Below are 27,039 nucleotides of genomic sequence, written 5' to 3' on the forward strand. Positions count from 1 at the left end.
CTTAACCCAACAGAAATGTTGTGGAAGAACTTGAAGAAAGCAGTTTATGCAGGGAGACTGACAACATCACTGAATTGTTTTAAGTGTTTGAAAATGACTGGGTCAAATTCCTTCAAGCTGACGTGAAATGTATGCAGAAATATGGAAAATTCTGAAGGGTTCACACACTTTATACATATAGTTTCCAGTATAAGCTGAAACGAGAAGCATATTAACGATTTAAATCGTGACTATTGCTAATGTCCGTGTTTCATCTGCGTTAGTGTTGCAGTGTGGCATGGGGCGCAGCCCACTAGGTTCCTCCCACTCATCTCTCCGCACTTCACGCGCTCTCTGTGCAAACATCTGCCCTCTCTGATGATCTACTGGACACTTCAGCTCTCCAGCGCACACAATCTCCTTACATCAAACCTCGGTCGGATCAGCAAGACATGACCCTCCGTTATATCGCGCCCTTGGTCGTGGGACTGATCGTCCTCACGTGCAAAAGTAAGTCAAAGTTACAATTGTGCGGGAAAGTTTACAACATAAATGATGAGATGCTTTCATCGTTCATGAGAATTTAATGAGATCATTGTAGGCTACACGCAATGCATTCAGAATTCATGCTGCATTTGGGTTAGATAAAATCTTAACTAGCCTATTCAAATTAGGATGATTGTAATTTAAACTAATGATTTTCAAAAGCAAATTAATGTATGCTTCAGATCATAAACATGGTTACAGAATAATTCCGTGATTATTATTATTTTATATAAATTTAAAGTTTGCAAACGTTGCAAGAAATGATTCAACAAAATGTTAACATCATTACCAACACCCCACATGCAGGTTTGAATTAAAAGAATGTGAAATCATTTTGCTAATTTCAACTTGAGCATTGAGTTTTTCACCTTGATGTTCTTTGGCCAAAAATGTGAAATTAACTTTAATGATCTTTAAAAGCCTCTTTCATTTAATTTATTTATAGATTTTTAAATGTAATGTATTATTTAATTATTAAACTGTTTTTTGAAGGTTGACATTTTTTACATTGTAACACAGTGTTATGACTTATGGGTAAAACAACGTTATTGTAGCATTATGGATAAGCGAAGGATGTGAGGCGATGTTCTTAACTGGAGGAACTTCGGTCCGAGCAGTGAAAGGAGTTTTGTGGCAGACACAGTAGCAGGTCTATGTCATTGCCTTCACGCGGTCTGTGGTTAGATAACATTCAGTTTTTTTTAAGACTGTAAGACTGTTTACCACGAGATTATTTAATTTGTAGTGAATCACTGGATCATAGCTTGCAGATGTGTTTTGGAGTTGTGTTGAACGATGGAGTGGCCTTCTACTACATTTTTGTATAATTAGATGTGAGGATCGACAAGGAAAGGAAGGAACTGCATCCCCATCAATGGCATTTTCTTTGTTCATCTGTTAACCGACGTTTAAGTTTTTAGTCATACATTGTTTCCCTCACCCTTTTATCTCCCCATCTGTGCTGAATTTTCTCACTTTTCTTATTTTCTACTTATTCTTTTGCGTAATTATCCTCCCGTTGACCACTATTCATGCTTTTCCTTGTTGTGCTGACCTACTGTTTCAGCCTCCTGCTTTCCTCCTCCTCGACTTCCTTTCCTGCACACCCTCAGAGTTCTGACCTAATCTGTAGTGTCACATCCTTCATCCTTTTAACTGCTGTTGCTGATTTAGAAACGGACACTGATAATAGAGTAGGTCACAAACTGATGTGGTCAAATCTGACTGTGCTTTAATGTACTAATTTCAATATTTCCCCCAAAAGGTGTTTTTTCCCTGTAATGTAAAAAAATAAACCTAAAAAAAGAGCAAAAAATATTTATTTTTGACAGAGAATTTTTTTTTTTAAAGAAAATAGACTTAAACACTCTTTCAGGACATTGCTGCTTTACCTTATCTGCTTTTCCAATAGAAACAAGGGCAAATATACAATAAGATCAGTAGTCTAAAAACAGATTACCGGTAGGTCTGTTTTGGTGCATTTGATTTTTATCTGTGTAATATTATCCATATCTGTTCCCAGTGATTGTAAATGTGCAGCACTTATTTCTTCTGCAGCATTATATCTCTCTAAATAATTAGATAATCAAAACCAGCTATTGATTATTATTCAGGATTTCTAGTTTGGACCATTTTAGAGTTACTATTCCAAGTTGTTTGAATTCATCATTAGCACATTATGAAAGAGAATGCATGAGGTAAAATAGCCCATATATTCAGAGATGTTTATTAGACAACAATAAATTAACCTGTTTTTTAGCCAGATGAAAATAAATGGTTGACTACTTTGTGTTAAAATGTCCTATTGTATGTGGTGCAGAAATTCCAATTGTGTTCGCCGGTGTTTTGCAGCTGTCTTGTTCTGTGTCAGATTCCGGAGGGGTTGAACATGGTTTGTATGAAGTGCATATAGAGTGAACAAAGCTTTAGTGATGCTTTGAAGAGATGCCTCCCTCTCTGATTCATTGAAAGACTTAGAGCACTTGGATCTCAACATTTTATCTCATAAAGAAACAAATTGTCATTCTTGACACCATCCAATTAAGGGTTAAAGGCCATTTTCTATCTCAGGGCTATGTCAAAGATAATGTGCATTTGCTCTTACAAAGACATGTAGTAAAACAGTCAAGGTCTTTGTATTTAATTGTACATATCGTATTCAAGGAAGTAAGGATGTCTTAAAGGAGAACTCCGGCGCAAAATGAACCTGGGGTGTAATAACACATTGGTACCGAGTCGACTGTTCTCTGGGATTTGTTTTCATGATAATCGAGTGTAAAGAGTTGTATCTCTAAAAACTGTTTAGCTTATAACGCTATTATATGTGGCATATAATAAGTAAAAAGAGATCGCTAGTTAATACCACTAACAAGGCTCAAAATAGCCCCACACTAACACGGTAGCTAAATGAGGGTCTCTACATACAAACCGAAGCACTGAGAACTTTGTAAGTGTACAGACAGTTTAATAATAATATACTTTATAAAGACAGTATCACGGAGCCATCTTTGGGAAACAGTCTCGACCAGTCGAACCACGAACGGCGTGCTACGAGCTGAACAGTGACTTGGAATCTCACAGTTCATCTCACTTAGCACGGCGTTAGTGGTTCGACTGGTCGAGACTGTTTCCCAAAGATGGCTCCGCGATGGTACTGTCTTTATAAAGTATATCATTACTAAACTGTCTGTACACTTACAAAGTTCTCAGTGCTTCAGTTTGTATGTAGAGACTCTCATTTAGCTACCGTGTTAGTGTGGGGCTATTTTGAGCCTTGTTAGTGGTATTAACTAGAGATCTCTTTTTACTTATTATATGCCACATATACTTGCGTTATAAGCTAAAGGGTTTTTAGAGATTAAACTCTTTACACTCGATTATCATGAAAACAAATCCCAGAGAACAGTCGACTCGATACCAATGTGTTATTACACCCCAGGTTCATTTTGGGCCGGAGTTCTCCTTTAAGCATGCTAGTGGTGCTAAAATTGTCTTTAAAGTATAAGCTCCAACACTCATTTATGTAAAACAGCCATGACATTAGAGTCAGTTATATATAATATATTTATATTTAGTCAGAATTGAGATTGAAACTGATGCACTTATTCATGGGTAGTGTTAATAATAATACTAGTTAAAACATTAAAGCGACTTGAAGAAACACAAGATTAGCGTAGTATTTTTCTTTCTATGTAAAATGTCAAATGGTAGGCCTACTACTACATGATACTACTGTTCAAAAGTTTGGAGTCAGTAAGATTTTGTAAATGTTTTTGAAATAAATCACTAGTGCTCATTTACTTGATGAAAAATACTGTAAAAACAGTAATATTGATAATAATATTACAATTTAAAAATGATTGTAATACATTTTAAAATGTAATTTATTCCTGTGATTTTTCAGCATCATTACTCCGGTCTTCAGTGTCACATGATCCTTCAGAAAGCATTCTTTAAAATTCTAATATGCTATTTGCTTGTGCTGCTTAATATTTTTGTGGAAACTGTAATACATTATTCGATTCTTTGATGAATAGAAAGTTCAAAAGAACAGTATTTGTTTGAAATACAATTTTTGTATCAATGTAAAAGTCTATCATTTTGATCAATTTAAAGCATCCTTGCTGAACAAAAGTATATATTTTTTTACTAATCCTAAACCATTAAATAGCATGTATATTCTAAACAAAATGTAAAAAGTAAAAGGCACATGTTTTTTCTTTTTATGACATGGTGCTCTGAAATACTTGTTTGTTATTATTGAGTCTTCGTTGTCATCCATGGCAAAGCTGAATATCATTCCACTCATCTATGTAAAAGAAACTGCCGCTACTTTAATATCTCTCGTATCACTCTGCAGACTCACACTCCTTTGTTTTATACAAACTGGCGTCATCTTGCGTCACTGTTATTGGTGCAGAGAATTACAACTCCCAAGGTCCTTCACATAACTACGTCATAAAGCATAATATGTTTATTCCCAACAGAAGGTTGTTCAGGGAAGTTTTATTTCATTTATTCCAGTCTGTGAGGTTAAAAAAGTACACTGTGCTAATAGGAATGACCACTTCAGATATGACCGTATCATCTGTCTGAGTTTTTTGTGTTCATCACATGTCATTAGTGATGATTACTGGATGCCTTGCATTCAGTGTGTGCAACAGTATTTGTTGTTGATGAGAGGCATTATGGGTCTGAGCCCTAGTTTATTTGAGTGATGGATAGCAGCTGACCATCCATTAATGTTCAATCACTGTGCTCAACTGAGAGTCATTTCCACTTCATACTGCTCTCTGTTTCTGCTCAGACCTAGATGTTCTCTAGTGTGGCCAATTGCCACTCAGGTTTCAGGAATATTCTGTATGCTTATTATGCATGAATATGCATTACTTTTCCGTTCTATCCATATCTATGCTCTAAATATTGGTCCTTATAACAGAAGAAGAAACCTACTTATGAAATTCTGTGTCTATCTGTGTTGTATAAATATGTGTCTGGGTAATGCAGTATTGTTGAGATTAAACTGACACAATCCAGATCTCTGCTAGCATAAAAATCCCTGCACTCTTGTTAAACTATTGCTATATAAACGGAAGTTTGAAGGCTTGGCTTGTTTTCAGGAAAAGTCATTATTGCATTTTACAAGCTTGTTTCCCATTTTTTGTAGTTTTATGAGGAGACGCATTAAATAAAATTAATATATTTTTTATCATTTTTCATTGTTTTTATGTTAGTTGAAATATTTGGAATTTTAACAAAACAAGCAAATTTTCCACCAAAAAATGTAAACACTGTGGCCTTATCCAAACATTATTCTGTTTGTTTGATCATCCCGACCAGCCCAACATAGAAATGCTCAACCTGTGGTGAGGGTATGCGACAACTATATATTTTTTGGCCAACCAGTGGCAGACAGGCGAAGTGTTCTGGAAACCTGTTTGAAAACAGTATTTTTTTGAGTGACATTATTGGAATAGAAATTAAACATGATTTTTTAATATTATATTTATTTGCTTTCATTTAAAAGCAATGAGCTATGTCTTTACAGTTTAAACATGTTAAAGAAAGAGTCCTGCATGACATATGCTACAACATACATAATGTTTCAAGCAAGGGTGACTTGCTGCTGTTACCGTCAAGAGCATGTTTTATCTATAAGTGAGCAGACTTCATAAACTCTGCCATAGCTTTCCAATCGAAAAGTTTTTGTAAATGCATGCTGTTTATCAGCTTGCAAAAGTCTTGACCACCAACATAACTTCCAATTCCAGGAAGAGCATAAAACAGCTACAGAGCAAGTGAGTGTGAGTGAGTGAGGGAGTTAGTGTGTGTGTGAGAGAGAGAGAGAGAGAGAGAGAGAGAGAGAGAGAGAGAGAGAGAGAGAGAGAGAGATAGAGAGAGACAGAGAGAAAGAACAGATCAAGATAATTGTGACTTTAAACTCTTTCCTAAGGATGGTCGATGGTATTGAACTCTGTAAGTGAACAGTGAGATCAGAGGCTCCACAATTCCTTTGCAGCTGGATTTATTAATGTTTGATTCCTTGGAGCTTAGTCATTTCCAAATAAGCATATTTAATTTTTCTGCCTCCATTAGATACTGCACAATTTATAATATTTCAAGCATTGCAAAAGTTTTTACTTTTAATTAGGGCTATGTGAAAAATTATATAAAAACTGTAGTGTGCACTTTAACATTTTCAAGCAAATGTTAATGACATGGTGCTCAAGGGAATCAGACAATGTTGGAAAGTGTGGTATGTGTTGCTGGATATCATCATATGAGCTGTGTGTGGAGGGCTTTCCAGAATTAAATATTATTATTAGCAGTTATTCAGGATGTCAAATGAAAATCTGCTTTGGAATAAGTAGTCTTAGTTGTGCCGCAGATTTACCTCTACAGTTTTAAACACATAGATGGTCTGTTTGGTAAGAATTGTCAACTGTCTGGTTAAAATGTGCTCTTTTATTATATTTACTTCCCATTCACTGTTTATGGTCACATGTATAGTGATATTTTATATAATGAAAAAGAAATTCAGTATTTTTTTTTCCCAAATGAGTATAATTTAAAATATAAACTTGAGATTCACTTGAGAAGCACAGCATATAAACCTCACAAACCTTAAAACAAGATTTTTTTTTCCAAATAGGGTTAGACAAAAATTACACTTTTACAATAAGGTTCCATTTGTTAACAGTTAACAACATTTGTTAACAACGAAAAATACTTAAAAGTAGTCTCTGTTAATATTATTTATTTAATATCTATGCAGTTTTATCTTGCAAATTTTATCATATTAAGGATGTTTAGATATCTTGACTCAAAAACAAGACACAAATACTGATTAAGAGATTTGTTTGCATTGTAGCTAAAGCTGTTTAATTTCACCAGCACTGACTAGATCTGTCGACACATTCCCAAACTGCTTTCACTGTTCTGTATGTGGGTCCCAGCTAACAGCTGCTCACACCTGGCATTCAAACAATCACAGAACTTGCTCAAGTTCAGGTTTCAGAAAGAGTCCACCCCACCCCCACAACACCACCTCTCTCGCTGTGTTACAGCTATATGATTCACCCCGATTGCTCAAACACAGAGTCTGCATTACTTTCAGACTGATTTCCTTTTATGACCAGCACATACTCATGGCAAACTTATCTGATTGTTTGGGAATGTGGTTGATAATAACTATGAATGGTCAAGCTCATTATACATTGTCATGCAGTGCATAACGTCATATTCATATGGTCTGGTGGATCACATAACTTCAGAGGTTAGTCCCATAATAGAGAGTGTCAATCACTGTCTACTCATAGACAATAGTTTTCATTATGGATGATTAGAAAATAAAAAGATCTCCTCAGTGGACTATTATTTCTCACATCTTCACAGCAGCATCGTAATAAAACAAAGAAAGATGTAGAAATATATAGCATTCATTTCTGACAAGTGGTAACTTTGTGGCAGCACTGAAATATTACCAGATGGAACAGGCCACATGTGGGCTGGAAAAAGAGCCCTGCTGGCCAGTTGTCTAAAGGTAAACCTCTACATGTTTGCATTTGAGATCTGTAGAACAAGCTAGAACCTAGTTTTAACCCTGGATTTTGACATGAAGGTGCTGCATTTTGAGACATAATTATTTTTTCAACAAATCTGTGAAATTTAGCAATTTTTTGCAAGGTTAATTTAACAGTAAAAATCTGTGAAAATGAATTTACATTAGCGTTTGAAAGTTTGTGGTTGTACGATTTTGTTTTGAACTTTTAGACTTTTAAAATTTGACAGAAGTCTCTTATGCTCATGCACCAAAACTGCATTTATTTGATCAAAATGCAGTAAAAACATTAATATTGTGAAATATTTTTGCTATTTAACATAATTGTTTTCTATTTTAATATATTTAAAAATGTAATTTAAAGGTGCTCTAAGCTATGTCACACGTTTTTTAGGCCAAAACATTTTTTGCCACATACAGCAAACATCTCCTCACTATCCGCTAGCTGCCTGTCCCCTGAACACACTGTAAAAATACGCGGTCTCTGCAGACACCCCAGGCAACAAAAACAAACTGGGCTAACCCGCACCACGAAACATAACAAACTGTTCCAGCCAATAACCGACAAGAAGGATTTGGGGGTGGGGTTTGGGGGGTTAGTGCGCGGATGAGGAGGAGGGAGGGTCTAGCTAGCCTCCGTTTTGTTTGACAATACTTTAAACGTCAACAAGAAGTGATGTCACCTGACATTGCTTAGAGCATCTTTAAGTGTAATTTTCAGCAGCCATTATTGAAGTCTTCAGTGTCACATGATCCTTCAATAATCACTCTGATATACTGATTTGCTAAAGTAACATTTATTATTATTATCATTGTTGAAAAGAGTTGAAAGCGGTAGTGTATACAGTAGTTTATATAAATGCATTATTTTATGTTTTTCTTTTGTAAATGTTGTATTCCTTTTCATAATTTGAACTTCTGCGAAAATTTCAGTGCATGATGAACGAATAATGAATGTATAGACAATAAACTCTCTCAGTCTTTGTTCAACACACTCTAACTTTGCATTATTGATAACTGAAGACAGATGGAAGATTTCTGTCACTTCCGTTTCTAAACCTGACCACACTAACTGTCTACTTAAAAACAAAGAATGAATTTTGAGTTTTTTTTTAAATCATAGGAAAGTTTAAGTCAATTTTAAAGATTCAAGGGATTGAAATGATCCAAAAATGATGCCCAGTTTAATTCATTCTCCAGAAATTTTTTCTGTACTTTGGGGACATGAGATGCATAATGGTTAGAGGAAACAGTATTGTGGTCTGAAGACAGAACTCTTCAATTTGCAGAAGTCGGTTGGGCTCACAGTCCTGCCCGCTGGGAACGCAGTAGGCCTGAATACGGCTCTTGTTCTGTAGGTCTGGAGGCTGCGTCGAGGCCTCAGAGGAACTGCACTCTGCTCAGCTCTGGCCATGTGCCACAGTCTAACTGCTTCTAACATTCTGCATCTCCTGCCTACTTTAACTCTATAAGAAAAAATCATGTTGGACTATATTTTTCTAGATTTATAAAAGGATCTGAATGCTTATATGATATGGGAAAAATGAGTTTACAGCTGTTCTGTTTGCTAGACTTGACAATGAATAGGTCACAGTTCATGTGTCTGCAATGGTTTGTCATTTCAAATGGATCTAAGTTGTATTAATTGATCCCTTTACATCAGTAATGTTTGCAGATGTGGGATGAAGTAAAAAATTTCATGCCATTTATGCCAAATGGTGGTTTGACATTTCCGGTGGCGTAGAGGCTTCAGGGCATGATACGTCATTGTAGTTGTACATCAGTCTTGAGTTTGTTTGGAGTTCATTCAGAATATTTTGTTGGCAAGTAATATTTTAAAATGTATACTTAAGAAATCAAAATATTTTCATGGCACGGCCGAATGATTTTAAACAGAACCGCAGTACAGTTTTGGAGAACATCAGTTTGTCAGCATACAAATCCCGAGCCCAAACTATTTTTATGTTTGTAAATCATGTTCTGTTGAATTTGCTGTCTCATGTGCAACTGAGAATCACTGTGAGCTTAGAGACAGATTGTAGCAGCCTTGGTTTAATGCTCAATATAAAGGCTGCATGGCAGCAGTTAAGTAAACTGGCATTGTGATTGGCCTCATTTTTGTGGTCTTCTGAAACTTTTTAGCAATTATGTGTTCTTAAAATAGAGCTCTGGATCATCTTGTGCTGGAGATTGGGATGGAAATTATGAGTTGTGGATGTGGATGGCCAGAGGGTGATTGTCCTCTGAATGGAGGTATTGTGTTTCAATAGCTCTTAAAATGTGAAACGCACACAACTGTATACTTAATTACTAATAATCACATGGCAATAAATCTGTAATTAAAGCTCCCTTTCAACACACACAACTGTATATTTAATTACTAATAATCACATGGCAATGCATCTGTAATTAAAGCTCCCTTTAAACACCTAGAGAGCTGTCTTTAGAAACCTAATAAGTGAATAAACTGGAATGCTCTACTGTGCACCACACAACTAGCGCACCGCGTTAGAGACTATACTTGCAATGGATTTGCAAATGACTGAAGAATGTTGCTAAGCTAACAGTAAAGCCCTTTTCCTATTGGATTTGTTTTACAAGGGTACATGTAGTGATGTCATTTTACCACAGGACATACTCTGTAATATTAAAGGCCAATTCGAACGGGATAAGAAATCTCAGTCAAACTAGCAGAAGTGGGAAAGGTAACTCGATTTACACTGCTGTCACCTCCCTATCTCATGTGTGTATTACGTTGCTTCCTGATATCATGTGCGTAAACACACTCACACACACCAGTTCTGACTACATTGACTTGAAGTGCATTAAAAAAACACACACACACACACACACACACACACACACACACACACACACACACACACACACACACACACACACACACACACACACACACACACACACACACACACACACAAACGTCTGTGTGAGCAGTTTGGTCCGATTGATCGATTTATTAATTAAATTCTGATTGGATTCTGCTGGTAATAGGCACTTGGCCTATCTAAAGCTAAAAGAAGTTTTGTGCCTCTGACAAGTGCTTTTTCTGCCACAGACCACAGAGTGCCTCCATACTTGAAAAAAACACTTTTTAATTTTTCCAGACCTATTAACAGATGGGAAAAGTTGCTGTAATCTTTCTTTACTGACATAGTCTGTAACGATTACTGACATGGCACATTCGGACGGGACTAAAATCACTGAGAAGCTCTGGTAATAATTAGCCCACCTCTCCATGTTAAACTAATCCAATTCGAATAGGGTTTAAGATTATCTGTTGCTAAGTAAAAATCTGTTACTACAGTTTTTTCCAATTGCTAACACACTAAACTGACATGCACAGCTCAATTATTTAAACTGACACACAGAGAGCAAAACCTCTTCTCAAGTCTCCAAACGTCTAAACACATTTTCTGCTTTACACATTTTGCAATTCAAAATGGCACTTTTTAAATGCACTGAACACGGTTCTCTGCATAAGACACAACAATCTGACATAAAGTCACAAGTTTGCCATTTCAAAACACTGCCATTTAAAATGACACTACATGAGCTAATCGGTTAATACATGTGCCAGCTGGCCAAACACCTCAATGGTTAATGGTTAACACTTCAATCAGAATGTAAGTACTATGAAAAGACCACAGGTGAGCAGATTTTTTTTTTACAACAACAATGGAAGACGAGGAAGAGGATGAGAAGGAGGAAGAGGAGGAGGAAGAGGAAGAGAAAGAGGAAGAAGAGGAGGAGGAAAAGGAAAAGGAAGAAGAGGAAGAGTAGGAGCCCCTAGAAGAGTTATTTTCAGCATGGCGGTGGAAGGTATACGACCGGCAGCCCTTTGTGTGCATGCCTCTTCTGCAGGCTATGGAAGAGGCATGAGGAGATTGATGTGGGTGTGATTCAGGGATGGATAAGGCACTCAAGGCACTTCTTCCCTCGATGTCTGGCAAGGGAAGATATTGCCTGTGATGTGGCCTGTGATGTGGCCTGACCCAGCTGTGCGGCAAGATGCTGCCTAATTATTTTTCTTGCCTCTTTTTTATATATTTATTTTTTCTGCAAATTTGTTTTTCAGTTTACTGTTTTTTGTGAGCATATTCATGTTCAGGCCAATGTAAATATATCTGCTGTGCATATGTTGCACTGACTTGTTTGGTGAAAAATAAAATAAACAAATGTTTCAACAGAATGTGTATGTATCTGCAAATATTTCTGTCATGTGAACAATCTGAAGAATTTTCTACAATTTGAACTATTTTAGTATTATGGCAAAGCATACTAAAGATGAGAGTGCTTTTCGTTATGCCCAACAGTGTGTAGTTGGTTAGACGAAAATCTGGTAATAAAAATGAAGTGTGTACCATTTCGTGCAAAAGTTTGATTTTGATAATGCTATATGTAGTTTTGGTTTCAGTGAGTTTTGGTTCATTTTGCAGGAGATATGAGGTATTTTGCAGTTTGGGTGTGTGGTTTTGTGAATTGAGTTAAGTATTTTGATAAAACCAGCATAGTTTGCAAAATTGTGTGTTAGCAATTGTAAAAAACTGTAAGTAGGCCTATAAGCAAATTTGGATTCCTTGATACTTTAGCTTGTTGTTCGGTCATGAGGTTATATATTAGGACAGTCTAGTTTTGCTTCCTCTTTTAATTCTTTGGGGACATTTAGTTTTCAAAGCATATAAATGTTAATCCTGCAAGGAAAAGAAATGTTAGTTATGATTAATTAAAAAAATCCTCCACACAGTGTATTTTGGGATTGGCTTCTTCTCATAACAAAAGATATGTGTAACATGCTAAAATGTGATCTCTGAGGTGGCAGTATAAGAAACCTATAGGTGGAACAACTTTTGTGTCTGAAACGCATCTATGGTGCCTTCAAATTCCTTCCTTTTTTTTTTCTTGTCATGCAAATTTCTTTCTGTTGAATTCACTTTTTTTGGGCTGTATTTTTAGTCTAGCTGCCGATTCAATATGTGTAGCAATTTGTTTTTTTTAGTTTTTTTATACATTTAGCATTTTTTTCATTTAGAAAAAAAATTATATAACCTCACACCTTTTTCCTGCCCCTTTTAGGGCTGCAAATTAAGCAAGTAAAATGCAATAAATTCCATAACATGCAGTAAATAAAGAGTCTGATAATGCCATGTAACACATCTTCTTTTTTCTGCTCTAAAGGCCTGGAGAAAAGAGGTAAAGCATGCAGCAAGCTTTTCCTGTCACGTGATGTTTGACGTTTGGGGCCCTATTTTAACGATCTGAGCGCATGGTCTAAAACGCAGGGCGCAAGTGCACTTAGGGCGTATCCGAATCCACTTTTGGTAGTTTAATGACGTGAAAAATGGTTGGCGCGCCCAGCGCATGGTCTAAAAGGGTTGTCCCTATTCTCTTAATGGGTAATGGGTGTGTTGTTGGCGTAACGTGCAATAAACCAATCAAAGTCTCATCTCCCATTCCTTTTAAAAGCCAGTTGCACTCGCACCATGGCGGATTGCTATTTACATGACGGAATTTGCAAGCGGAAAGACTGAACGCGTCTCCAGAAAGCAAACGGATATGCTCGTGCGCGAGGTTAAAGCATGCAAGCAGACCATCTACAGGACAAGCCAGTCACTCCACCATATCTTTATATACACAATATTAATCTTTTAGTTTGTAATCCTTTTTATTTTAAAATATTTGGCATGTTCGTGTGCTGCTGCGCGTCCCTGTGTGTCCCTGTGTGTGCAGAGTGTACGCGTGTTGTGGACTCGCCTATATGCGCACATTACTAACGCTTCTTAATCTAAGAACCAACACTCATCATTGGTTGAGCCTTACGTTCACCGCTGTCAGATTGCTCTAACAAACAAAGCAATCTTCTGGGATATCAGCCAAAGAATGGCTTACTTATAGTTTATTTTTCACCTTAAACTGGGGTAGGAGAAAGTGTTTAACACAGTTTAGCTTGATTGGCCAGAGCAGCTCTGACATCACCTTAAGACAGCTATTCTTTTGAAATAAGTTTTTATTTGATTATACAGAAGTCTTTTAGATAAATTTTTGACGTCTTTTAGACACATTAGTGAGATGTGGAGGAGGACAGCTGAGGAGGATTTCAGGCTCAAACACCTGAATAATGCTGACATGGAAAGCTAAGTTAAAGAGCTTGGCCATGTGATCTGATTTCAAGAAAACAGGCCCCTGAAAGCAGGCAAAATATATGTTGAAAGTGTTGCTTGATATGCTGTGGTTTGATGTTATGATGAGAAATCTGATCATATCAGTATTTGGCAGAAAAACAGCAAGATTTTTCAGTCTGATATAGTCACCCAGAGTCAGATCTGTCAGTCTATATCCATTAACCTGTAAGTTGATTGAATTTTTTTTTTTTTTTTTTGCTGGTATGCATTTAAAATTGTGAGTCTTTCTCTTCCAGGAAAATGGACCAAAAATATGAATGACTCATCCTGTACTACATAGATTTTTGACAAATGAAATGCTCTTTAGAATAATGTCCCTCCCCCAATATCTGCCACTGACTAGCATTAACACATAGCAAATCATTTTAACCAAACGCCTATAATCCTTTTTAAGGGATGCGCTCTTTGATATATCCTGAAATGTTCTGTTTCATTGTAAATACGCCAACACACAGGATAGAAAACTGCATTCATCAAGTCATTTCATGGGCTCTTTACAGGCACAGTAGAGTAATTTATGAGGCACCCAACCTTGTAACCTCTGTCATACAGACCCCTCCGTGTTCTCAGCTCAGGATTCATGACCTGAGAAATAGTTTTGTCATTGTGGATCCTGCATATATCCTGATTTGGTGTAGGCGTGCCTAATTTCTGTAGAATGGTGCCTCCTTTCCCACTTGCAAGTGAAACGGACACTTGTGGGGTTAGTGGCTGATGACAGAGCGTGAATTGTGGAGCGTCTGGCTTGCGGGACAGGGGGTGCTCCATAATAGTCATCTTATCCCAGCCATCATATGGCCAGAGATGCCAGAGATTCTTCAGAGACTTCCCTCACCATTTCACTGCTCCCCCTTATAGAGTCTTGTGTCCCCGGTTCTTCGTTCTGGACCTTTGCCATAAGTGAAAGTTTTCCCCAGCGATACATACCACAACAAATCCCTCTAGATGGTTCTTGACACAACATTTAGGCCATGTGTCCACCAAAGCGTTTTTTCACGTGGCTGGCATATTTTTTCAATTGTTTTCAATGGGAGCGCCGCGTTTTTAGAACGCCATGAGCGTAACGAGACGCTGAGCTTTTTTTTCACGCTGAAGCGCTGAGTGCTCGGCGTTTTTTACTGGTCGCCGAGAGTTGAAGAATGTTCAACTTTGGGTAAAACGCAGCGCTCATCACTGTCACTTTTTACCCAACCGTCCAATCACAGTGGAGGAGGGGCGGGACAAATATCACACCGACCAACTGTCACAACATTCTTTACAACGACGTCAACCAGCAGAGCTAACCGAACAAAATGGATGAAAATTTTATTTTTTGTTTGAAACTAATTATCTGAGAAATCAGTCACAAGTAAACTGTGTTGCTGATATTCTGTATCATAGCAACGAAGCGCATTAACTGAAAAAACACTGCGCTGCCAAAATGCACTCAAGCGCCCACAGCTAGGTGTTTCAGGCAAAGCATCCAGCGTTTTCAGCTGACTAAAACAGGCTGTGGTGGACACGTGGCCATAAAATCCTTATCCACTGGCACCTTCCCACCTTTTTGCTGTAAACCAAAACCATTAACGTGTTTTCTGAAATTCACAGCTGGCTTAGATGGTCCTGCAACCTATTTCAATTCATTGTAACCTCATTGTTCAATTAATTGTTCAATTCATTGTAACGGTATATAAAACTGCAAGTTTTATATACCGTAAAAAAGTTCTAAAAGAAATTAATACTTTTATCCAGCAACGCAACATTATACGGCAGCCATCTTTCTGATTGGGCAAATGCCACTCTGGCCATTGTGTGGTCTCACCCCTGCTCATGTTACCCCATTTGTTAGATCAAAGCAGATGAAATGTCTTACAGTCTTTTTGTGGCGGTGCTGTACATTTGGCTTTATGGTGTCAGTAGCTTATGGCCATTGTTTTAATTGATACTGTAGCTTTTCTTACCATCATAATATTAAATACGCTGCAAATGTGCTGTCAATACAATGTGCACTTTTTAAGATAGAAATGTCTTGATTTTCAGTTCAAACACTACATACAAGTCTGTTTGTGATTATGGACTTCCTTCCATCTTCTTGTAGCCCCCGGGAGCTTTTACAGGGACCTTTCTAGGGGATCCATTTGCATCCATGCAGTAAAGCAGGTTGTAAACAGCTACTGACTCAGGCTTTGAAGGCCTTCAGCTATTAGCTAGTGAACAGGGATAGATGTTCCTTGGGGAGCTGATGTTGACATGGAAAAGCTGATTCTTCTCATCCTTCATTAATGCAACTTAATAATTTATGGTGTTTCCTGAAACACCAATCTCTGCTGATCACAAACATCTAAGAAGCTTTTTGCGGCCTGTATGACCGTCTCCTCCTCAGGCAGACACAACAGCTCACAGTCTTGAGCCAAAAGGAATGTGCTGTTTGAATCAATGAATCGCTTGGCATGAAGACTCAAATGTAAATGTGAAAAACATTAAATGTAATCATTGTATGATTCAAAGAATGATGTCATGATCCCCTCCAATTTGAGAGCTAGAGCTATGCTTTTCTATTGAGAATGGCTTGGCAAGAGCTCATAGTTATTCTTATAATATTGCATTGCTGCATTACAGTAGGTCACCAATACTTGACTCTCCAGTCTCCAATAGTAAACTGAATTTTCTGTGTTTAAACAAATGTAGGTCCAATAGATCACACTTGGGACATACAAAAATATTTTTGAAAGCATTTGGCCATTTCTTCAACTATGGGCACTTTTGGCCCTGTAGACTTTTATAAAATAAACTTTCTTAAAACGCTTTTCAGACTCACTAGTTTATTTAATGTGTCCATTAGCAGGAAGTAATTTTTTTCTAAAAGTAATCAAAATTCCCACCACATCTCAAATTATGTCATCATTATGTGGTGGAAATGATGGCGACTGAAACAATTTTCTGTACGATGTACAACATCAAAGCATCTATTCTAAATACACCTAATTAATATTGTCACACTTTCTTTTTTTATAGTTTTGATAAAAATCAAACCCTGGGACATGGAATATGTAGAAGAGTACATTTATTGTCTACTTCTGTTTCAAAGCACCTCACTAGGATCTAAGTTTTGTAAGTTTTCTCCCGGACAGTGCAGTCCTGTGATCTTCTGTTTAGATTATTCTGGCCTTCAGAATATGAGACTTCCACTTTTTCTGTCATCACAACATTCCATTTCTGGAGATTAAAAGATGTTTAAACTAACAAACATTTCTTTTTTTATCTATTTTGTTTTCTATCCCGCATACTTGTGTCACAAGGTAAATGCCGGTCTTTTGGCATGCTGGGAGGCTTGTGAAGCAGAACCCAACATCATGCCAGTTTCCAGTACACCAAAAAAGGAATGGGCCGCTCTCCTGCGCTCCATCACGTCGGGATACCGGCTATCTTTAGCGCTTAGATCTGCTAAACCAATGAGAGATCTCCATTGCATATCCCATTCTTCTCAGGGCAAGTCATCACAATCAATGCAGCATAAATAATGTCCTGCTGCTTGTTCCCATACCCCAGAAATCAGCAGCTATTTTTGCTTTCCCCAAGCATGCAGTGAGCATGATTCGTCCGAGACGTGGGAAAAAAGGACGGAGGGGAAGTGGAGGTTCATGGGAGGATGCTTGGGGAAAAGTCCACAGAGATCATTGCTAATGCACTCCAGAGACGAAGTCCATTTGTGATGATTGTTGAGTTTTTGTGTGCGTGTGTGTGTGTTTGTGAGCTCAGACAGATGCTTTTTGTAAACCAATCAAGACTAACATTTTTAATTGCACCGTTTATTCTTATAAATCTTGAAGGTTGTCGTGGGGGGCGACAGGCTGACGTTCCATGTTGTGGGTTGCTGGTGTGTGTGTGTGACACTCTGGGAGCGTGAGACGGAGTTTAACAGCTGCTTTTGTGTGTTATCTCTCCACTAGAGAGTAATAATAAAACACTCAGACAACAGTTATAGTACGGTATGCTTTTCCAAGGTCACATCAGCTCCATCTTAGTCACTGTAAGATTTTGGGCTTATAAATATTGATTATGTTCTCATTACTTTAATCTCACCATAAAACTGCTTTAAAGATCTTGTGATAACATAAAAAGCTTTGTATCGCATTTGGCTCAGGCTGGTCTTCTTAAGGCTTTCCAACACTCTGTCCATGTCATTCAGCAGCCCAGGCTGAAGTACAGGAACTTCACTCTAAACCCATTAAAGCCTTTTAAAAAGAAACTCTGAACCTCAGGTCAAGCTAATAATTAGCTGGGAAGCATAGAAGTGCCTGTCGTTTGTACTTTAATAGGAAGTACTCTTCTTCAGAGCACACCTGTCTCTTTACTCTGATGTTTGACTGACAGCATGCAGAGGTCTATATATACACCAACAACCTGACTTTCAGTTTAATACAAGTTTGCTTTTTATGGCTTGTCCTAAAGAAAAGCTCACCTTTGTTAGGTTAGCCGAATGATGGAACCATATGAATTTACATTGACAATGACTGCGTCCCATTCAGAATAATACAGAAATATGGAATTTGTGTATCTCAAATTATTTGACATTGAAAATGGTATGCTAAAAGTGGATGGTTTATTTTTTTTTAAATCTGTATGCTTTTTTGGCTTATATCACCAGATTTTTCTGAAACGTTGCCACTGTGTTGTTAATAAATCGAAAAGTTTAAGGTAATATATTTAACTAGATAATAATAATAACATTTTAATTAATAAAATATATGAAAGTAAAAATATATGTTGCACAGCTTTTTTTGGTTATATTAAACATTAATAATAATTTAAACAAAAAACATAATTAATAAATAATAATAATAAAAACGTAATAAATGTGAAATGTTTAATAAATCATCAACATAAATATTGTTTTTTTAATTGTGGTTGCTAATCAGTGTAATATATTGCTATTTTCAACAAAAAAAATGTCAAGCCTTTTTTCAAGATTTACAAATTTCAATTAATAGTAAAATTCCAACAAATTAAATTGATCAATCCCTTAATCCCTACGTATTTTGAATTAACAATTTTAAATGAGTAAAAGAAAGTAGAGCTTACTGAATTTTTTTTTTACAAATTTTAACCTAAAACTTAAAAAAATCACATAACTAAATGATCTATTCCCTTGTTCCATTAAGATTTACACAAAATGTTTTTTTAAGCTCTAGTTTTTTTTACTCATTTAAAATTCTTAATTCATAATATGAACAATATGTAATAATTATTCAATTTCAATTTGATGAAATTTTACTGTTATTTTAAATGTGTAAATCTTGAAAAATTGGCTTTTTTGTGTATAATTGCATCAGCCTACTTTGAAGTGCTGTAATTTTAGTAAAGAATGACTGTCTTTGGTCCATTGCATGCAACCTCGCTGGCATAGGAGACCTTTTCATTGTGCCAAACACACCTGATATACTTAGATGTGATAGGACATGTCAACTAACCCTTGCATTTGCCTGGTGAAGTAATGCACAAGCAAATATCCTCTATTAAGCAGGTTTGCTGTCGCCAAGCGCAGTCATTCTCCTGTCTGTTGTTCCATAACACAAGTCATCTCCATTGGCAGTAGGTTCTCAACCAGCACAAGATAATCTACAGGGCCAAATAAACAACCCTAATAAAACAACTTGTGCAGCATTAGGAATTAAACAAATATCTGCATAATTTGTGAAGAAACGAAATTCATCAGAGGAAGTGGTAGCTTATACTGCAGAGCTGCTGTAGGCCGTCTGTGTTTGTTTATGCTGTAAGTCTGTGGAACGTCCTATAAATAAAGCATGCGGTGATTGATATAGTGGCTCCAGCACTTCGCTTCACTGTGCAGCTGTAGGAGTTTTTATATGCTCAAGAATAAAAGCACAACATACATCTGAAATCCCCAGTTTAAAGACAATTTAAAAACAGGTGCTTTATCCATTAACAATGTCTATTTATAGGATCCTACTGTATAAGGCTGAAGCAGAGGGTTGCGTTGATCAATCCCGAATAATGGAATCTAGAGAAAGGAGTCAAACTCCCATCCATGGGGGATTTTCTGTGTTAATAATTGAATGTTTGGAAAGAAATCACCTCTTTTTTACCCTTTTCGAGGCCCAGTTGTGCTTGGCTGGCCTCAAAGGCTGTCAGGGATTTCTATAAGCTCATTATGAGCAGACTAGAATATGGCATGATTCAGTGTATAGTGTGCTTCTCATACATGCTTGACTGTTGAATTGTCACAAAGGTCAGATGGGTTCAAAGATCCCATATAGCACTGGAGTATCATGCACAAAGACATTCATATATCAATATTGTATGGATTTTTTCTGATATTCTTGTTACATGACCAGATACACATGTGTTACTTTGGGCCCTATAGCGATTAAAAACATAACTGCATGTATTTTGTGGTTTTGTTTGTGCTTTGGCTCTGCGACCATGACTGTGCCGATGAATATGGTTATATCTAATGCTCATAAAACATTTACTACTAGAGATATATCCGGTTTAGATGGAAAGGACATCAGACATGATTTAATAGACATGGTACTTGAAAATAAATTTCAGCACAGTACAGCAAACATGAAATGACCCACTTCACAATAGATAATGCTTTACAGTGAACTCTGTTAGAGAGCTACATATTGCAATTTATCTGTTAAAATAAAATACCTTACTCACCTGATGAGTAATAATAAAGTCATCTCTGTGTTGCTTTTACAACCTTCAGTTTTCACCATTTCTTCAGTGTCGATTCTTGTTTTATTACGAGTTATGTTGCCTTCTCTTTTTTGCCAGCACTCTCTGTTCTGTGTTTTTTTAAATGGGTGATTGATGGGTGAGGTTGGATATTTAGTGTGCTTCATGTCAACCTTTCTCGCTCATACTAACCTATGTCACTCCCACACCATAGACGCGTCAAAGTAGCCGGAGCAGCTTTTCTCTATTTACGGATATGACAAGACAAGCACGGGCGAGTGACTTATGTACACAATTTCCCACGAAAACCAACCCGTTAGAGGAGAGAAAGATGGTGAAGAATCTCAGGCCCTCCCGGCTTTTTTCAGCAGGTCATTGAGGTATTTTGCTGAACAGATTGCCAACTGAGGGGGAACAAAGAGCTGAGAAAATCGTGTTTTTTTTCTACATCGTGGATAAGCAATGTTTTTATCGCTTGTTTTTTCTGCTCCTTTTTTGCCCTTTTCAGAAGGTAATATGCGTAATAGCGCCCCCTACATTTTAACAGTGGTAACATGGTAACCCGGAAAATTCCATAAATAGCGGTGGAAGCTTTGTCTCATAAATGACAGAAAATTCCATCAATGGCGGGGAAAGAGTTAATTATGAAAAAAGTTAAACAGTGTACCTTTAAATAATTAGGGATGCACTGATAATGCAATTCTGGCCGATAACGATAAGGAAACTGATTTTTTTTTTTTTTAAATGTCCGATATTTAAATTTTACATTATTTTTGTGAACTTAGAAAGTGAATTTAGGCAAATTTGCTAAAGATTAATTTTATCGGTGTAATTAAATTATTAGGGTTTTTAATTGTTTACCTTATGTTAGCATTAGATGATGGCAAAGGCCGAATGGAAAAATAAAGGAAATGTATGCACAATTAAATATATAATATTGACTAATTAAAAAAAAAACTTAACATTAACTCGTATAGTACCAAAATATTGTGGATCCCTATTAAAAATAGAGACTTTTTGTGTATTAGTGTATTTACATGTAAATGTACATGCATGTTATTATGCTAATACGCTCTTGTATCTGTGACTTCTTGTCTGTATTTGTTCTCTCACTGTTGGTGAGTCCTCGCACCTTTCATCTTCTCATTCTGTGACAGCTGTGCATTCAGGATTCCATTGTTTGAGGAAAAATTCATTTTTTACTCTGAGACTGCCTCTATTTCTCTTCCAACAGTCACAGGATGTGCTATTTTTGCTGTCAACGTGTGTAAAGGTAAAGAGGCAGAACAGCTGCTTAATATCGGGCTCATCTGGGACTACATGTCTCACAGCTTTGCTGGGAAACCTTTAGTTGTGTCTTCCTGCTCAAAGTCTTTTGTTGAAGCCCAGGCAAAAACTTCTGCTTCATTGTTCTTTTGTCATACTGTTTGCCCAGTACTGGTGCTCTGAAAGGAGAACTTATTTTAATATTGACTCGACTGATGACACAAAACCACATATCAGTAACGGTTATCTGTGGAGACACCAGGCTGTCAACAGTGTCAACATTTTACTTCCTTTTTTGGTCATTCTTTTTTGTCTGAGAGCTTTTCTATGCCTAAAAAGAGTGGCATGTTTAATCAGTCAAAGTGTGTCTAAATCTCTTAACTATAATTGAAGCTTGTTATGTTCTGTTCTGCATGGTTGCTGCCGTGGCATCTTGGCAGACTCATTTGTCTGCAGATCGTTTTAAGCTGGGCAAGATATTGGAGTACACTGTTATTCTTTCTTATTTTTCATTTTATCTCTGTAATCTGTACGGTTATATCAAGGGAAATGCTAGTCATTATGACGCCCAGTTCTGGGTGTTTATGCTTATAGATGATTACAGATTTACATTGTAATGATTCTTAGCTTAAGAAAGGCAGATCTTGAAATATATATATTTTTATATATACAATACCATTTAAAAGTTAGGGCTCTGAAATAATTTGTTTTTGAAAGAAGTCTCTTACTCACCAAGGCTACATTTAATTGATGAAAAATACAGTAAAAGTCAAGTCAAGTCACCTTTATTTATATAGCGGTTTTACAATACAAATTGTTTCAAAGCAGCTTTACAGAGATAACAGGAAAGTAAAGTTGTAATAGTATTGTTAAATTCAAAATTAAATGTTAACTGTCCCCAACTAAGCAAGCCAAAAGCCAATGGCGAATGAAGGCGAAAAAAGAAAAAAAAGGCGACAGTGGCAAGGAACCAAAACTCCATCAGGTGACAGAATGGAGAAAAAAACCTTGGGAGAACCCAGGCTCAGTCAGGGGGCCAGTCCTCCTTTGGCCAACAAACGAACAGTGTATGATTATGATTTAGGGGGCATAATAGGTCAGAAGTCAGATTGGATCAGAACTTTCAAAATATTTATCCAGTTCATCTGGTTAGGGGTCGGAGTCATCATGCCGGTATGGAGATGAGTTTGTTGAGGTGTCCATGAGGCCTTCACAGTGTTGATGAGGCTGGCACTTCAGGGATGCGTTGTCGTCGTGTCCATGTGATGGTCCTTCATCAGATCTGGATATGTCCTGGATCCGGCGGTTTGCGGTAAACCTCGGGATAAACAGAGAGACTAATATTAGCATAGACGCCATCCTTCTTATGATGTACAAAGTACATCAGGATTTATGGGAAGTGTTCCCGGTTCCGGCTGATCTAAACTATGCAGCCTAACATTGAATTATAGCAATCTATATTGTGTTATGTGTATGCTAAGCCAAAGAGATGTGTTTTTAGTCTGAATTTGAACTGACAGAGTGTGTCTGCTTCCCGGACAATGTTAGGAAGATTGTTCCAAAGTTTTGGTGCCAAGTAGGAAAAGGATCTACCGCCAGCAGTTGATTTTGATATTCTAATTCTTGGTATTATCAACTGGCCAGAATTTTGAGATCGCAATAGACGTGAAGGACTATAATGGGTTAAGAGCTCGCTCAAGTACTTCGGAGCTAAATCATTTAGTGCTTTGTAAGTAATCAGCAATATTTAAAAATGTATACGATGTTTAATAGGGAGCCAATGCAGTGTTGACAGAACCGGGCTAATATACTTCCTGGTTCTGGTAAGAACTCTAGCTGCTGCGTTTTGGACCAGCTGTAGTTTGTTTATTAAGCGTGCAGGGCAACCACCCATAATAGCATTACAATAATCTAGCCTTGAGGTCATGAACGCATGAACTAATTGTTCCGCATTTGTCAATGAGAACATATGACGTAATTTACATATATTTTTAAGATAGAAAAATGCGCTTTTACAGATACTAGACACGTGACTTTCAAATGAGAGATTGGTATCAAAGAGCACACCCAGGTTCCTAACTGACGACGAAGACTTGACAGAGCAGCCATCAAGTGTTAAACAGTATTCTAGGTTTTTGGGTGTGGACGTTTTTTGTCCAATAATTAGAATCTCTGTTTTTTCAGAATTTAGTAGTAGGAAATTACTAGTCATCCAATATTTTATATCAGCTATGCATTCCTTTAATTTTAAAAACTAATATAGTGAAAATATTTTTTCTATTTCAATGTTTTTAATTTAAAATACATGAGACAGCAAAGCTGAATTTTCAGCATCATTACTACAGTCTTCAGTGTCACATGATCCTTCAGAAATGATTATAATATGCAGATTTGGTGCTCAAGAAACATTTCATATTATTATCAGTGCTGAATAGAATTTTGAAAACTGCTTCATATTTTTGTGGAATCTGTCTTTTTTTCAGGATGATGAATAGAAAGTTCAAAAGAACAGCATTTATTTGAAATGGATATTTTTTGTAACTTTATAAATGTCTACTGTCATACTTTATAAATCTTACTGACCTCAAACGTTTATGGTAATGTAAATACATACATTAATATTGCAATGTGCAAAACAGCATGCATGCTGGTGTGAGACACTCAAAAGACAGCACAACATTAGCATGCTAAAACCACCAGCACCACCAATATAAATATCAAAATATCAAGGATTTAATTCAGTTTGTTTGAAAAATAAGAGCATTTGTTTCATCACCACATTAGTCTTCAGAAACTTCAGAAACATGGCATTATAGGTACCTTGGTCCTCCCTTTTGTACTCCATGAACAAGGTGAATGTTTGATATCCACAACAGAGATCGTCGGCCTTGGGCTAATGTCGCTAATGCACAGGAAATGCCTTTGTTGGGAGTAACTAATCAGATTTCTGTAATGTGAAAGCATTCTTCATACTCAATTATCCCCTTGTAGTGCCCACAGGTCCACATAGAGCCCAGAAAGGCCATTTACGATATATTTGAAAGGTTACCGAAGAACATTCCCAAAAATCTATTGGAAATGCAAGTCTAGATTACGCACCTTCACTGTGAAGTGAGTTAGCAAACCATTTTCCTCACAGAACAAACAACCAGCATGCCAGAATAACTAGATGTTTTTTTTGTCTTGTTGTGATCATGTTTTTGAGGATGAATAGTTTCAGCCTCCTCATGATTCAGAAAGCTTTAAGATCCTTTAAGGGAGAGAACAGCTCATTTCTGGCAAACAGAAGGTCACTTATTCTCTAAATAAATCGAGTCTTTCTTTCTCCTGAGGCGTGACATGGACATGGGTGGGCTCAGTAAATTCCACTCATAATATCTTCTCCCTCAACTGCTTTGCTCCCACTAGATATTTGACATGGGGACATGGGTGGCGTGGTCCAATCAGAAGTGGTCTTCCCCATGCCCCATTTCCTGTTACGGAGTCACTACATTCATTGAAATTATATTCTGAAGGGGCTTAGGGAATAGGGATCACAAAAATGTCCAACAAATCGACTTTGATCCTCATTACTTTTTGGATTTAACTTCTCTTTGACAGTACAAAGTTTAGGCCTATTGACAAATTGGTGTGTTTTGATGTGTTTTTATTAGCATGGGCCGCAGTGGATGTGAGCACAGAAGACAGGGTGGATGTATATCTAAAAGACCAGGCCAAGATCCCCTGTATGTACAATCTGAAGGAACCAGCAATGATGATAGTCTGGTTTATGGTGAGAAACAGGCATATTCACATTTTACAATAACTTTTGTTTTACAATTATCACCCCAAAAATCTGAAAATAATACTGATCTTTGCTGAAGTATCTTATTCTTGTTAGTGTGATGCAGTAACTCATTACAGTTACTCATGAAATGTATACTTATATTGTTGTTTACATTTTTTTTATAATTGTATGAAATATTTACAATAAATAAATACAAAATCAATGAAGAATATTTCCAAAAATGTAAATTGAGAATGATCTTTTTCATGGAGAATGAGATATTATATTTCTGCGTATCTTTTCATTTTAGGGTAGAAAAATGATATAGGCTATTGTACAAATTGCAAAAAATTTTTTTTATTTTTTGCAATTTGTAAAAATTATAAATTTTCACACAAGATTCACCCAAATAACCTCAATAGAATATACAAACAAATCCATAGACATACAATACATTTGGAAATCTGAACATCACTATTTTTGACTTTGTACAGAAATTGCCAGGCAAGGACCAAAGCAGGATAAGAATCTACTACTATGATAATCATACTGAGTTCGTCGAAGAGGGCAGTGATTATGCCGGGAGGATCCAAGTCAGTCACTCTTATGACGCTCAGAATGCTGTCGGAACTGCCGTTCTGACCATTGACACGGTGGAACTGAGTGACCAGAGGGAGTTCACCTGCATGGTGCACAATGTGTTGAAAGACAATGGTGAAGGACGCACTCGTCTCCAAGTATTCAGTAAGACAAAACAGGCTCGTCTGTTGCATAAGAGCCTGGCCAGGCTAAGGGGTCACCATCATATGCTGCTTGACCTATTTTCACTTTTATCCTAACACTAAACCGCTCTCTCTTTTAGGCTCGCCATCTCTGCCTGTGATTGAACTTGAACACACAGGGATTTCTGTTACTAAAGAGGAGCCATCAAAGGTAGAGCTCAACACAACCACATGTTTTTTAACTTTTTCATGAACTTTACATAATTATGGTATTCTTGCTCAGGTTGCAAATTGTAAAGTTGACAACGGGTATCCTAGACCCAACATCACATGGTACAAGGACAGATTCCCTCTCCAACCCTCAGAAGGTGGTAAATACAGGGTCATTCGGTCATCATTTTACAAAACAAAATGTGATTTTATTTGGCAATGACAAAACCCATCTGCATCCCCTTTAGAGATAGAGATCAAGGAGTCAGTGACGGTCAAAACCAGTGGCCTGGTCAAAGTTGAGAGTCAACTTTTTATGAAGGTCAGAAGGGAAGATGAAGATGCCATTTTCTACTGTGAGGTCCAATACTTTGTCCCTGGTGCATCAAAAATGGCAGAGTCCAATAAATTCCAAATCACAGTTTTTTGTAAGTCAACATCTTTTCAGCCTATAATAACTTTAAAGAGCTAGTTCTCACAAAAAATTAAATAGTCATCATTTACTCATTCTCATGTCATTCCAAACCGGTGTTACTTTCTTTCTCCTGTGGATTTACCAAAGAATTATCATTTATTTGTGGACAGTGCTCTGTGCTGCCATCTATT

The 27,039-nt window shown here is 36.9% G+C and overlaps 1 protein-coding gene across 4 annotated transcripts in view; it reads left to right on the forward strand.

Annotated features, from left to right (window-relative positions):
- Window positions 1–308: 308 nt before the first annotated feature.
- Window positions 309–27,039, forward strand: part of mcamb (melanoma cell adhesion molecule b) — a 34,583-nt gene continuing 7,852 nt past the window's right edge. For 2 of the 4 annotated variants that reach the window (XM_077208498.1, XM_077208500.1), the window contains exons 1-6: window positions 323–489; window positions 25,389–25,507; window positions 25,996–26,245; window positions 26,364–26,434; window positions 26,507–26,594; window positions 26,682–26,861. In XM_077208498.1, the coding sequence (XP_077064613.1) occupies window positions 432–489; window positions 25,389–25,507; window positions 25,996–26,245; window positions 26,364–26,434; window positions 26,507–26,594; window positions 26,682–26,861 (766 nt within the window). In that variant the 5' untranslated portion in view covers window positions 323–431. Of the gene's footprint in view, window positions 490–25,388; window positions 25,508–25,995; window positions 26,246–26,363; window positions 26,435–26,506; window positions 26,595–26,681; window positions 26,862–27,039 lie in introns of all 4 variants that reach the window. The other 2 variants (XM_077208501.1, XM_077208499.1) reach the window with 2 other exon arrangements.

This window comes from Siphateles boraxobius, unplaced genomic scaffold, assembly GCF_051911475.1.
Source record: "Siphateles boraxobius isolate OS27281-9 unplaced genomic scaffold, OSU_SipBor_1 6, whole genome shotgun sequence".
Taxonomy (NCBI): domain Eukaryota; kingdom Metazoa; phylum Chordata; class Actinopteri; order Cypriniformes; family Leuciscidae; genus Siphateles; species Siphateles boraxobius.